Raw genomic sequence first — 14,568 nt, 5'->3', positions numbered from 1 at the left:
TTTTCAGAATTTTGTGTGACTCCTGCTGCTGCTTTTCTCAGATGGGTCCTACTGATCCTAGGTCTTGTCAAATGGCTCTATAGGGCTGCCTCCAGAATTCGTCTTTATTAAACAATTCTGCTCCACTGCTTCTTATTTCTTCTTTAATTTTGCAAGTAATTTTGAGAATTCAGGTCCCAATTAATTTAAAACCTTTTCTCTGCTTAATATATAAAGAAGATTATGCTTGCTCCAGCATCCACTACTTGATTGTCGTAATTCTGACCTATTTCCCATGTTCAATTTCTTCTCCTGTGGGAAACAACATTAATGTTAGTACTGCTAAACAACTCATCCAAATTAAAAACCACAGTGGTGAGCATTTTTGTAAAGACCACTAAAGTTAAACAGAAATCCCTTCTCGTAAGAATGAAAATAGAGAAGAAAGCAGGAAATCAGAGCTGCCCATAGTCATGCCTAGTTCTTTTTTGAGGTCCATGGGAGTTGTGCCACCAGTGTCAGTGAAGCAGAGTGAGGCTCCTGCATGCTGTGTTCTTGGGTCTTGTGTTGCTTAATGGAAATTTTAATGCACTTGGATAAAACTTAAGCTAATTACATTGCGTAATAGCTTTAGACAGGAGCTAGCAACATCAGAGCAGCATAATTTTACTTTTATAGTCCTAAGCATCTTTACCGAGTAAAGTATCTGCCTTTTGCATTCTTTGTAGGTTACTTAAGATTATTTGTTATGAAATAATAGTTACTTTATTGTTCTAAACGAACACATCTGTGATGCCTATTCCTATTTTTAAAATTTTCCTGGTTTCTGCTGGTGAGGTTTTAGGAACAACTTGGACCTGGCACACCTCTACTCGCTGTGAATTCAACTTCAGTGTTACTGAAGGCAGAAAAGAACAGCCTTGACCAGTGCTGAGCAATGTTTTAAAATGCCACATAATGTGTACATTATGTGTAACATTTCTGCTTGAAAAACTGAGCAACAAAGAGCCAAGCATAAATCCACAGGTTTCTCCACAGTGGCATCTTGTGTCCATGACCTATAAATAAAGCCTTCATTACAGATGGAGAAATCTGAGAATTTCTCCCAAGTGACTGAGGGATGAACGCTTCTTAGTGTCCTGCTGGAGCTGCCTGCTTTTCTTCCAACTTCCAGTGACTTTCATTGTCTTTCCAGTGACTTTTAACTGGCCTGACATTGTTAGATGCCATTTTTAGGGAAGTACTGTGTTAGGGAATGGGGTTTTTCTTTGTATCTTTGGAACATAGTTCAAGCACCACCAAAAACATTTCAGTGAAAACAAGATGTTGAAATGTGAAGGATTCCAGCCCTTTCTGCTACATTCTCTACTAACAAATAGTCTTCATACCAAATCTTCACATACTGTAAGTGGTTTCTGTTTAAAAGCCTTAGTTTTTTTTTGTATTCCCACACCAGATCTGTAAGGAGGAGTAAGGCCCAAAGGCAGAAGGACAGGCATAGAGGTATGACCCTGCTATTTACAGATCTATTCTGATACAGTGGCCACTGACTTAAGAGAAAGGCTTAGGATTCTTTTATTTTTAGTAGTCTAAAAAGAAACTGCAGATTTTAGTTTTGTGTCCTGATGTCTGTGATTTTTTATTTTTTCTGTAATAAAACCTTCTGCTGATAAAGGAACCACTTCATCCCTGGCATTATTTTGAATGTATTTTTTATGGCCAGTCCTGTTTTTTTTCTCTCTATTCTGAACATTTTAATGGTATCACAGTCAAAATCAACTCAAGTAAAAGCTGATCCACAACTCAGATGCTTGTGTGGAATACTTTTAATTTCCCTCTATTTTGACATTTCATTCTGTCTCATTCTGTGTGTTTTCTAATATTTTTTCTGTTTTTTATAGTAAATATTCATGAGTGGCTTAAGCAATAATCAGCTCGCTCTTTGTCCTTTTAATGGGAAGAAGTTAGTAGTGTTCACAGGTGACTAGATGGCCTACCTGTGCTGCCAGTTTTGAGTTACAGCTACCCATCTCTGCTTCTTCAAAGCCAGCATAACAGCAACATTGGTAAAGAATTTAATTCTGACATCTTGAAACATTTTTGAATATGCCAAGGTACTTAGGAATGAAATTCCCAGTGACTTTTCGTGGAAGTATAGACTCCCTGAGTACTTAGGTGCTTTTAAAATGATTCTTTATATTCTTTAAATCAAGTAACATTAACTACAAAGGAAATAAATAGTGATTTGTTAAACAGTTTGGCAACCACAATAACTCAGTATTAGCCCAGACTGTCTAGTACAACTGAAATGCATGGAGAAATATGCATTGCTAATTATCAACCACATATCTTCAGGTATGAGGGAGTCTGTGCTGCACGGTTCACATGGTTTGTTAATCCTTCCTTCAGGCTTCTTGCATTGCGTAGCAGTGAGACCACTGCCTGTGTGTAGGCACACAGTCCTGGAATAGCTCTGAGTCACGCTGCCAGAGAAGAAAGCCGGCTTTGTGGTACGCACCATGGCAGCATAGGCTCCACCACCGCCTTCTGTGCTTTTGATGAGGATGCAGCTCTGTAAACTTCTCTCTGTGAGCCAGCTTAGCTCAACAGACCAGGAAAAAGTGGGATAGACACCAGTCTTCCCCTGTTTCCTTGCTTGCTGCAGCTGTTACCATTTCAGTGAAAGAGAAGAGAGGCATAAATACTTATCCCCATGGTGTTTACGTACACCACAGTCCAGCTTTTTATACTGACTGCAGTAGTACTAGCAGTACAGGTTGCTGTGGTGATGTGCAGTTTGTATCTGGTTACTGCATTGAGAATCATTCTGCTTTTATATGCCACACAAAAAAAGATGTAAGACTGGGTGTGTTAAATCCAGTGACACCAGCAGAGCATAGCAGTGTTGCCATTTATTTGAGTGTAGGCCTACTGTTTCCCAAAGCAAGAATTTTTGTTCTTCACCATTAAAATGTTTTCTTTCTGGGATCTGAGTGTGACAAAAGTGGAAGGAAGCGCTCAGCTTCATATTGCGTCAGCTGTCAAGTTAAAAGGTATTTATTTACTTTGGGAAGCTAGCATGAGTCATTCTGAAAAGTTTATAGAAATTGTTTTCATCATAATATGGTACAGGCTCTTATTACACAGTATACATGTCTTGTGCTCTCAGAGTTTCTCAGAACACAAATAACAAAGTGGTTTAGAGATTATTTTTATCAGTGCTTCATAATCAATACCTTTCTCTATAATTGTTCAAGATAACTGTAACCAGTTCTACTTCATCTATCATTATCCCTTCTGTTTTGTTGCCGTTATCCCTCTGCACAGTTATGGTACAGTATTAAATAACATTTTGGTTAGCTGGGAGTCCTGCAATAGGCAGCATAGCAGTAGCAGTGACGACTTCTGTTTTGCAGCCAAAGTGCTGAGGTAGGGAGTGGCATCAGTACATTAAGTTTTCCTCTTCTGAAGTAAAGGGAATAGATGAGTGAAGCCAGAATCTTTTAGGAAAGATGGTTAAGTGCCAGGAGACTCTGGGGCTGAAGTGCTGGAGGGCTGAAGGAACTGGCAATCCCATAGGCAATTTCCATGCTTCTGCTAAAAATAAATGCCTTAATAAACTTATGCCACATAATATACCCGAGGTATATAGCAAAAGCTGCAAGGGTGCATATCCACCCTCCTGAGCCTATTGCCATATACTGAACACTCCACAGAGGCCAAAAGAGTGTTAGGAGGAACTCACTATCTCTGGGAGCAGGGTAGGAGTGACCTTGCCAGGGATAGCTGTAATTTCTCTGCTAAAATACATCCCCTGGGAAACAACACGCCAAGCCAGGTTGTCACTTTTTCACTTCTTCTCCAGCAAAATGTTACCAGTAAAACAGTGGATATGGCAAAAAAATAGGAAAGTGCCCTGGTGTGCAATAAACAACAACAAAAAAACCAAACCCAAACCTAGACAAAAAAAAAGGCTCCAACCAGGGACTGTGTATATTTTATTTACTTTACATCTGCAACAGTGAAATGTGTGGAGTATTTAGTTAACAGTCGGGATTTCTTTATGAGGTTTGGGCTTTGTTTTTCATTTGTAGGTTTTTTCCTAGACTGAGAGGTTGCTCTAATGCCAGCTCTTTTAATGTCATTCCACTAATGAGAGCACTTCAAAATTACTGGATTTGCTCAGTTTTTAGAATTATGTCTGAGAGAAAGAGGGTTCAATCTGCCATCTAAGAGCAACATCTGTACAGTAAGCTGTAGCTTTATACTGTACCAGACTAGGCGCCTCTGGAAAGTGCAACTCTGAGCTGTTATCATGGGGATGTCCTTCTGAAAGATTTTTGGAAATGAAGTCCTGGTCTGTCTAGGAAGGGGTACCTGAAAACCCTACCAGCCCTCCTACATACAGCACCCATACAGATTTTTTCTTCTAGTCTTCAAGTAGACTTGAAGACCCTTTAGCTCACAGCTGCTTTCTTGCACTGGGTGCTGCCAGTGAAAGCAGCTCTGTTTGGTGTGTGCCCTGCTCACTCTATGTGTGCTGACAGTGCTGCCACTTCCCAGGCTGCCAGGAACTGCTCACATGCTGCAAAGGTCTGTCTTTATTCAGACTGCTGGGTATCCAAGGGCAAGGCTATGATGAAGACAACCCAAAGGAGGCTTGCTTTTTCCTTTTCTCTGCATTTTGGCTAACACGAAGAGCCAATGTTCCATGCTTCAGTGGCGTCACCTTCTACTAGCCAGATCCAAGCAATGCTCTTGGGTACCGACATTCTCTTCTCCAACATGTGTTTTCTCTGTACCAGGAGGAAATTTTTGAGCTTTCTACTCTGGGCTTCTTTCCTGTGTCCTGCGAGAACTTTTTTCTGTTCATTATTTCCCTTCCAGAAAAGCTATGTTTTTGGACAAGGGTGGGGACCTTTATTTCTCTCACAGGAAAGAGTCTTGGGCACTTTTAACTACATCTTATGCCCAAGAAAGTAGCAGTGGGCTACAGTACAAAACAGCTGCTGCTGCTCAAACTTGAATTACTCATCTGAGTAACTAGATTTCCCTAATTAGGACTACAAGTTTCAGAAGTGTGTCGGGGTGTTTTTCACTACATCAAAATGTAGACATCTGTTCTTTGTTAATCTTCCAGTCTTCTGCAGTCAGCGAAGAGACAGACCCTCTTGGATGATTTTTCCCAAGTTTTGTAAGGTGGGATGAATCAGCTTTTAAGTTCTTCAGACATCAGCAACCAGATTTTTAAATTTAATTAAGGCCCATTTAGAACTCACAGCTTTATGCTTTCATCTTTTAAAAGAATCTGAATCCTCTGAAAACATTTCTTAGCTACTTTGATAAGATGCTTCTTTAATGGTAACTCGAGGATGAAATTTCCTAAATGTACTTTTTTTCATGGCCTTATATATACAAAAAAAGTAATTTACAGATAATGAGCAACATTGTCTTGGTGCTACTTGTTCCATACTGGGAAAACCAGAGTTTGTCAGATATTTTTATTTCCACACATTTGGCCTCTGCTGTTCTGACTCAAACACTCATAATTTTCCTTGCAGTTTTGGGGTTTTGGCTCTTCTGGTTTATAATTCTACCAATAACATCAATTTAGAAGAGGAAGACATCCGACAGAAGCTCATAAGTAATAATGGGACCATGGAAGGAGGATATAAGATTCATACTGTTGATGTTGATCCAGTGGGTAGGTAGTTTTTGGCTTTGCTACAACAGATTTTGTTTGCTTGTCCATAAGTAAGCATTTTCTGTGCTCTACTAATCTCACATTGCCAAGCGGTATGGCTGTTTCAAATTTTAAATTTTTCCTGTAAGCCTCATTGTTCCACTAATCTCGGAGAGCTGTGCTCAAGATACCTGTTTTAACGCAAATGCGGTTTTCCAGACTGCTTTAGTCAGTTTTGCTGTCTGGTTCAAAGAGGCTGGGACAGTTCCTGACAGCTCCTCTTCTAAGAAGTATGATTTACAGCCAGAGCTTTCGTGAGACATTTTGGACCTCCAAGGCCCCTCATGCCCACTCCTCCACCCCGTTGTTTGTGCTCCTGCCAGTTGCTGTCCTTAATCGACTTCCTTTTAGCTCTCATCTTTTACCATTTAGCTTCTTGCAGAGATTGCCCTTCCTTTGAGAGGGAGGAGGTGGGGGCTGGTGGAGTGCATGTGGAATGCACAGCATGCATGGTTCAATCCTGTGTCTCAAGCACCAGCACTATATATTGTCCCCTGTTGTGGCCCCTTCCATTGCCACTACTCTGTAGACAGCAACCAAGCATTTAATGTAAAGACAGCTTTGCACTGTAGACTGGGTGATAAGATGAGGAAGAAGTGGAAGATGATTAGATGAAGAAATTTACCATTAACACTGATACACTTTTATTGTTACAGAAAAATGTTTAGCAGAAGAAAACCCTCCAAACTATTTTTGGCCAGATACCAGACCAACTGTTACCAACTTCACATTATGCCATGGGAGCTCTGTTCAGACTGCATCAAGAACCTGGTAGGTTTTCAAATACCTAAGAAGCTGAGAGCTTCAAATGCAACTTTCTGGTTATATTGTTAAACTGCATCCTGCATAATGGTTGTCACTGGCTGGTATTGTATTTCAGGAAGATGATTTCTATACTGTGAGAGATTATGTGTGTACAGTAAGAGTATGTACTTCACTGATAAGAAAAAAAAGGCTCATCTACCGCTTCTGTAGGGCAGTTGAGGCCCACAAGTAATACGTGTTCAAAGTGACTATAAAAATAGCACCTTTATACAAAATTAAACTGCTCTCTTCTAGTCTTGATGTTTATGTTATTGAAACCAAAGTTTCATATTTGCTACCTCTCAACTACTACTATCTGACTTGTATAAGAAATTTCAACAAAATTTGATGATGAGTGGTGTAATTGGTTTAATCCAGATCATCTCATGTCATTAAGAGAAAGTAAAAGAAATTCTGTGAAACAAGCATTTTGCTAGTAGTTAGTCAGGATTGAAGTTGGGGATAATCTTATGCTTAAAGATTTAAGCTTGTATTTTTAAAAACACATGGTTTAGCATAAATTTTCCCTACTGTTGGCTTTCTTTGTGAGCATTTAATAAAGATTTAGACACCATATCTCTATTTCACATTTGTAAAATGGTAGTATTATTACTTCCTTTGCTATATTACCAAAACAATATGGCTTTGATCTCCTTTCAGTGGCTTGAACATGGCTATGATGTGTTATTTAATTTTATCAGTATTTAGGATGATCACCATTACATGTAATACAGTAGTCTTATCTGCCCACATTACGTCTGGAACATGTTCTGAGAAGACCAGATCTTTTACTTTTTGAAAACAATATGGCAACATGAATATGAATCAGCTTTGAGCATCTGTGCCAAACAGGAAAGCAACCAGCATTATATGTAACTAACTCACTTCCTCAGCCTCTTAATCTTATACAAGAACTGCTGGATTCTAATAGACCAACTTTTGTTGTAGAGTGAGTAGTGCAGAAGTCAAATTGTTTTTGTGTCAGAACCTCAGAATCATTAAAAATTAAGGCTTCTGGTCTTTGCTGCCCCATATTGCTTATCTTTATTGTTCATGTGTGGTCTGCACAATACGTTGATTGTCCATGTACAGCACTTCTCATGAAAAAAAAAAAGTACATGTTCTGCACTGTGCTATGCTTTCCTTGACTCTGCATCCACTAGGTTTTGCTAATGTGGAGTACAGGTGGGATGTGTTTTGAGAGAAGAGGAAGCTCTTCTAAGGCCTTCTTCTAATCCTGTACTTCCCACAGTGGAAGGTTACCAACTAGTGTGCTGTTATAATAAAGTCAATCAATGGAGGAATAACTTTATTCTATCATGTGCTGAATGAAAGGATACATTCTTCCTGTTCTCCATTCTGCCTTTGCCTTGCTATGATAACATGACTGTGTTTAAAGAAAACTGAGGAGCAAAGCGTGGTTCATTTCAGAGCCATATCTGGGTATTTTGCTATGGTAAGGCTTTTTTTAAAAAGCATTTTGAAAAAACTGTTTATACGTGACCCTCACCTGGGACCTGGATCTGACGGTGACTTGCCCCAGTTTTCAGCGGTGGCATAAATTTATATATCTCCACATAGCTCCTGTCCTTGTTCTTCTTACAGTTTGCCATTGGCATGATCAAAACCATTTGTATCAGATGGAAATTATGGAAACAGCATCTGATGAGGTCATAGTAAGGGCACAGTAGATTTTGTCAACATTTTGCTCTTTCCTGAAATGCAAGGCCAGAATTTCTACTAATGCAGTTTATCAAATCAGTATAGCAATCAGCTGGGAATTTGTCCAAAAGAGCAAGGGTTTGTCTCAGCACTGTCACTTAATTGTTCACATATTTACACTGACAAGCATACATATTTCATTTTACTAGGGGCCATGTTGCTAGGACAGTTGTGAATTGAGAAGAGTTGACCACTGTGACTCCTATAGAAGAATTATGAAAAATTTATATAATGCATGCTATTGTATTTCATGTGAATTTTGTCATTTTTCCCCTTTAGCTATTTGGGTCTGCAGAATTATACATCATACTGGGGCCAGCCTGATCTTAGAAATTGCACAGGTGTGTATATTGATACTGGTCTTTGGCTAAAGGAATAGTTTTGTAGGCCTTGGTTACCGCTTGCTGTAATGAAGTTACATTAAGGAAGAAAATATTCCTTTATGCTGGGTTGCTTAAAATCTGTCTAAAAAGTCAGTGCAAATGTAAAATATTTAAATTCTGGGGAAGTACATCAAGTTGAATTCAGCCCATCCATGAAAAGCTCTGGGTACCAATTCATGAAATAAATCAAACTCTAAAGGTAATTCAGCAAGAACTGAAGCAGGTGGTAGCTTGATATTCAGATAAATTTTAAATGTTTCCAGTGCCTGTAAGTGCCAGTGGAAAGGCTCCCACTCTCTTCACTGGGTTTACAATCAGAAATTTTCAGATTTTTTCTCACTTTGCAAAATACCCCTTGGTGTCATTCTAGCCTTAAAGGAGTAATGAAACAATAATAACAATTTTATGGCCCCCATTTTTAGTGCCAGTGCTAGTGAGGAGAATGATACTTACCTAAGGAATTCAGAGCACCTACACTAAGCTCCTGTTCTAATTTGCTTTCTTGAAGAAGCACCCTCACTGATAGAGGGGTCCTAGGGGGCCTGGCTACCTATCTTGTTTGATTGGGTACTCACAGTCAGACTATAGGAAACCATTATTTCATGTAAAATGAAAATTCTACAGTAAAGGTAGCAAAAGCTATATTATAAAACGCAGCATTAAAAAAAAACACATCCAGTTGCAAACTAAAGAAGCCCTGTCTTCTTTCAAAATCTTACTTACAAATTCCAATAAATCTCAACTTTTATATTTTAAAATTTAGTGTTTACATTAGTTTTCTATGGCATCAAATTTATGGTTTAACACGTGATTTACTCTGATATTTTGCCATTGGATAAACTGTCAAACTTCCCTTACCAGGAAGATTCTTGTCAAGAAATATGCTTGTGTGTTGTGCTTGCCAACCCAGTATAAGCACGACCTTCTGAAGGAACTGAAACACTTGCAATGTGGTCAGACTTTCTCCCTCAAGCTTAGAAGAGTTAATACTTTGTCAGTAATAGTGACTTCAGATGCATTTGTTTCATTTCAAAGTGAAACTGTTTTTTTCCCAGTGGAAAAAAAAAAAAAAAGGATAGCCTAAGGAGAAAAAAAAGAGAGAAAATATGCTTTTTATTTCTTACTTCCCCTTTTTCCTTTCAATCAGCCATTTCAATAATAGTTCTAATTTGCAAACTCAAATCAAATTAAGGCAAGAAAGACACAGCCCCAATGAGGACAGCAAGTTCTATATAGCTTTTCAGAAAATTATAGATTTGTTAAAATTATAAGGTCCTATGTTCAAGTACCACAGAACATGCTGTAGCTTTCAACAATGAGGATAAAAATGTGTATTTCTGAATATTTCAGGACTGATATACATTATGTTCTCTTTTTACTTCATTTTACCTATACACTTACAGAAAATGCAGCTGACATAGCCAATCAGCTTCTGAATCTCACTGGTGAAGGGCAACAGCTAACCTCAGACAAAGTGAATGATGTTGTGCAGAAGCTCAAAAAAATTGTGAACGATGAAGAAATTGATGAATCTCTGGGTTCTACCGTGGTGACAATTTTTTCCAATATTCTAACCAGTTCAGACAGTGTACTGGCAGCATCATCTTCAGAGTAAGTATTTCTGCATTTAAGTCAAGGTTTTTAGAGCAACCTGCAAGGTTGGAAGGATATGGTTTAGTGTGAGGTGTCCCTGCCCATGGCAGGGGTGTTGGAACTTGATGATCTTAAGGTCCTTTCCAACCCTAACTATTCTATGATTCTATGATTCTCCCTTCTATTTATAGATGAACAACCACAGTGATTTTGATCAAAAATAATTTTCCAAATTAGATATACAAATATTTCTTCTTGTACTAAAATGAATGTGCATGACAAAGATGATGATAAAGTGTTTGGATGGAATTCTCCTGTTACATGACACAGCATAGATCTAAGTATTGTTGGAAACTTATTTCAGGGCCAGTGATATGTAGTCAGATAGTTTTTCTTAATCAAAACCTTTTATTTTCAACAGAGATGCCTAAATTTACAGCCTGAGTGTCTCCTTGTGAATACACAGATGAGTGATAGAAACATAGTAAAAGGATCATCTTAAATGTGGAGAGTAAAAAGAGCATAGTATTTTTTTTTTTCCTGTTTTCAGTTTTTATAATAATTTTATTTCTGGTTTTAGAGCTCTAAAAACTATTGATGCCTTGGCTTTAAAGATCCAGTTCACTGGACCATCCATGAGTATTTCAACGCGAAACCTCGCACTTGGAGTGTCTTCTATAAACTCGACTTCATTCAGAGGTGGTTCTTTCAGTGTCAGTCCACAAAATAATGCATCTGATTTCCAGGTATGGAACAAGCAGTTATATTGGAACATGAAATGTGCCTGTTGTTCAGGTGTCTTTACTGTGCTTTTATAAAACCGCAGTTCCCAGTTTTCCCCATACTTTTTATTTCCTCTTTCCTGCAACCATCCAAACAAATTAATGTAGTATTTCTTTGAGTGACAGGAAACCCAGATAAAGTCACATGTTCCATATGGATAAAAAGTATTTTCCTTACAGATCCAGGACGGATCCATTTCATGTTCTATTTACGTTCTAATAATGAAAAGGGAAAATGGTCTCTAACAGTCTTCTCTATCACCCATTGTACGCTAACAGACAATTCCATTGATGCATTTCAGCTTTAGACTAAGACGTCTAACTGTAGGTATTTACATGTAAATTTCTACATATAAAATAGGTCTTCAATATTCCAGTAGAGTTTAAAAACTTACTGCTAACAGGGATGTAAGGCTGATCCAGTTGTCCACACATAGGTTGCTCCGTTGGCGATGTTTGAGGTGGTTCAAGACATTCATGTGGAGCTTGAACAGCCTAGACATGAAAAATGAAGAAAAAAACTACTTATCACACAAAATGCATAATGGTCTCTAGTGCTACAGTATCTAGACAGGCTGCTGTAGTTAAGATATTTGTCATCACAAAATACTTTTTCTTCTTTTTTTTCCACAAATAGAAAAGCCTAGACATCTAAAAGCTATGAAACAGCATTTGAGAAGCACATGAACACCCATTGGAATTTTCCAAAGATTCTTTTGAAATCAGTAGCAATAAGGTGCTGAAACTTTTAAAATTCCACTATATGCCTGCTTGCATCTTATGGCACCTAAATGCTTTTTAAAATGTAGTGCAGTGTCTTTTTTTCACAGTTATATGAGAAGTCTATGACAGAGGTAATGTAATCTCAGTTTCCTGGGAATCTAACTATTAGAATGTGGTGAGTCTTACTTGGAGAAAAACACAAAAAGGATTAAACAGGAGTAGTAAAAAAATCACCCATCACTTGGTAGAGGAAATAAAGAGGAATTCAAAAAGGAACCAAAGCTGAATTCAAACGAAACGTGCCATTATGCCATTATGAAAACAGGCTAATCACTGGGGTATAAACTTATAGAACAAAACAAAATTCCTGCTGCAAATTGGTAAGACAACAAACCTAACATATGTCTGATCATTTTATAAAGTACTGTGTACTGTAAAAATCAAAAATAATAAAGGTGCCAGAAAAAGTAGTAGTAGCATTATAAGGTGCAGGCCTTTTACATGCTATGTATATAAACCTTGGATCAAAACTCAAATGCTGATTTGAATAGATACAAATGGATGTAATGTAATCAAGTTTTCACATATTTATATTTATATAAATTTGGGGTAAAATTTCTTTGAATCAATTTTATTAGAAATCTTTAATGATTGTAAATCTGCTGTTGTTTAGGTCTGTTATTCATGAAGCTAAATAGCTGATTGTTCTTTGATTATTATCAAAGGAATGCTTCTTATCCAGATTTTATCCTGTATTTATGGAAAGAGGAAAGGAAAAATTCTGAAGCCAGGTTTGGGATATTTGCATGTATAATAAGAATTACCATCTGTGGCTTGAGGACATCCAGGAATTTTCTTGCCCTGGAATCATTTCTTACAGCACTGTCTAAATAATCATAGAATCCAAACTCCATCAAATTATTTATAATGTTCCTATTGGAACATGAGTTTATTCTAAGACTTTCACATTTCCAGCAGATGATTGATGGAGAATTCTTAGCATCCTTCCTCCCAGAAAAGTCTGCAGCAGCTGGGTCACCGTTTAGATTTTCCATGCCTGTCGGAAAGATACTTGTTATCCCTGCTGGAGGTAGATTCCCTTGTGAAAACCCAGGTTTTTCACCAGTGATGTGATGACCTATCCCAGGCTCATCAGGGAGCATTAAACTCTTCTAGCTGTATATCAGAATGTTTCCAGAGTTTATTTTTTTTTTTTATAGTAGATATTAAGCAAAAGTGTCCATGGCGATTTGGAAAGATTCTATTTCAGTCCCCTGTACTTTTACATTTCTTGCCAAACCTTTGACTGAGCTAGCTTTTGGTGATTCATATTATTAAATTGTTCCTGTAATATATCCATACTTCTTTATAGAAGCTTCTTCCATTCTATTTGCTGACTGTATCTAATGAACAACTTTATCACACGCAGACTTTCTGTTTAATATGGCACCATTATCCTTTCAAAATCATTTATTCAACTGCTTCTAGCCATGTCAGGAGATATCTGTGAGCCATTTCTTACTAATTTCCAAGGGTGCCTGTTATTCACAGTAAAACTGCGAAAATTTGCAACTTAAATAAATCTGGCGTATGGCTTTTAACTTTCTATTAGCTAATGGTGCTTTAAGAATCCTGTGGCTGAGCATGAGAAGCATAAATATGTGATAAAGTTGCCTCTGGAGAACTCAGGATTGTGAGTTTCCTTATATCACAGTAAAATGCTTAATCGCTTTTTCTATAGAGCCACTGTGAGATGGCTTGCTCCCCTTTTGATGGATAAGGTGGAACGCCATGAAGGAAGAGCATGCAGTCATAGAATTGTTTATTGGTAGCTGATGAAATGCAAGTTTGCATCCTCATTCTTTTCCTGGTCACTTATTACATCCCTATGCCATAGAGGGCTTTCAGCTGTCTGACATTTTGCAGGTATAGATTAAGCTTATATTGATGCCAGAAGGTGTCTTTTCTTTGTGCTACATAGCATGACAAACACTGAGAGATGATGCTAATCATTATTGCAAGATCTCCTTTCTGTAATAGAGAAACAAGAAAAGCTCATGAGAAAATTAAGATGTGGAGATCAAATGATGCAACTCAAGAAAGTAGGATTCAGAACTTGTTTTTCTTTTCTCAATATTGTTTGGTATGAGGAGAAGCATCTTGAAGGTTACTGAAAATTACTGACTGCTACTATTGCCATCTCATTACTTCCAAATCATCATTATAGCAGTGGGGGAGGTTTTCTGTTTGTTGGTTTTATCTAATACATTTTTGTAGAAGGCTGATCTCATGCTGAAAGAATGGGAAAACCTCCCAGGCCTTTATTTATTTATTGCATCAGTTCTTACATAGGTACAGGTCATATTAGTTTGGTAACTTCTAGCTGCATGTTTACATATCTTTGTGTAAGGATGTGAACCCAGTTGTGGACAGTGGATGGTTTCTTTTTTGTTTGAACATTTTCTTCTGTTCTTTTTATTTAACAGATAGATTTTGACAAAGATCAGACAAATGCCATCGCTTCTGTTGTTCTGCCACCAAGTTTACTGAAGAATCTAAGTCAAGATGAGTTTGAAGTTATATCCAGGGCTCAGTTTACTTTCTTCAATAAAAATGGTCTTTTTCAGGTAAACTTTAATGTGTTTGTGTGTGAATTTCAGTTAGGGTGAGTCAAAGCCAGCTGCTGAAAGTTTCCTGTAGTTTAATCATTTCACAGCATCTCATGAGTTACAGGAATGAGAAGGTGATAGCAGATGTAGGCACTAGAGACAGTGTTATGTTCATAGTGACGTAGTCACATTGCTGAAGTTGAATTAAAGCCAACTTTTGGCTGTAGTTT

The 14,568-nt window shown here is 37.7% G+C and overlaps 1 protein-coding gene across 6 annotated transcripts in view; it reads left to right on the top strand.

Annotated features, from left to right (window-relative positions):
• ADGRG6 (adhesion G protein-coupled receptor G6) overlaps positions 1–14,568 on the top strand; it is a 106,664-nt gene that overhangs the window by 67,786 nt on the left and 24,310 nt on the right. For all 6 annotated transcript variants that reach the window (XM_061471675.1, XM_061471673.1, XM_061471672.1 and 3 more), the window contains 6 exons: positions 5,541–5,683; positions 6,379–6,493; positions 8,528–8,589; positions 10,035–10,242; positions 10,805–10,970; positions 14,216–14,356. In XM_061471675.1, the coding sequence (XP_061327659.1) occupies positions 5,541–5,683; positions 6,379–6,493; positions 8,528–8,589; positions 10,035–10,242; positions 10,805–10,970; positions 14,216–14,356 (835 nt within the window). The remainder of the gene's footprint in view (positions 1–5,540; positions 5,684–6,378; positions 6,494–8,527; positions 8,590–10,034; positions 10,243–10,804; positions 10,971–14,215; positions 14,357–14,568) is intronic.

This window comes from Pezoporus flaviventris, unplaced genomic scaffold, assembly GCF_033815535.1.
Source record: "Pezoporus flaviventris isolate CSIRO_AGI_PZ_B2104156 unplaced genomic scaffold, CSIRO_AGI_Pfla_v1 ptg000066l, whole genome shotgun sequence".
NCBI lineage: Eukaryota > Metazoa > Chordata > Aves > Psittaciformes > Psittacidae > Pezoporus > Pezoporus flaviventris.
The sequence above is the reverse complement of the archived record's forward strand: the minus strand, read 5'-3'. Positions and strand labels throughout refer to the sequence as shown.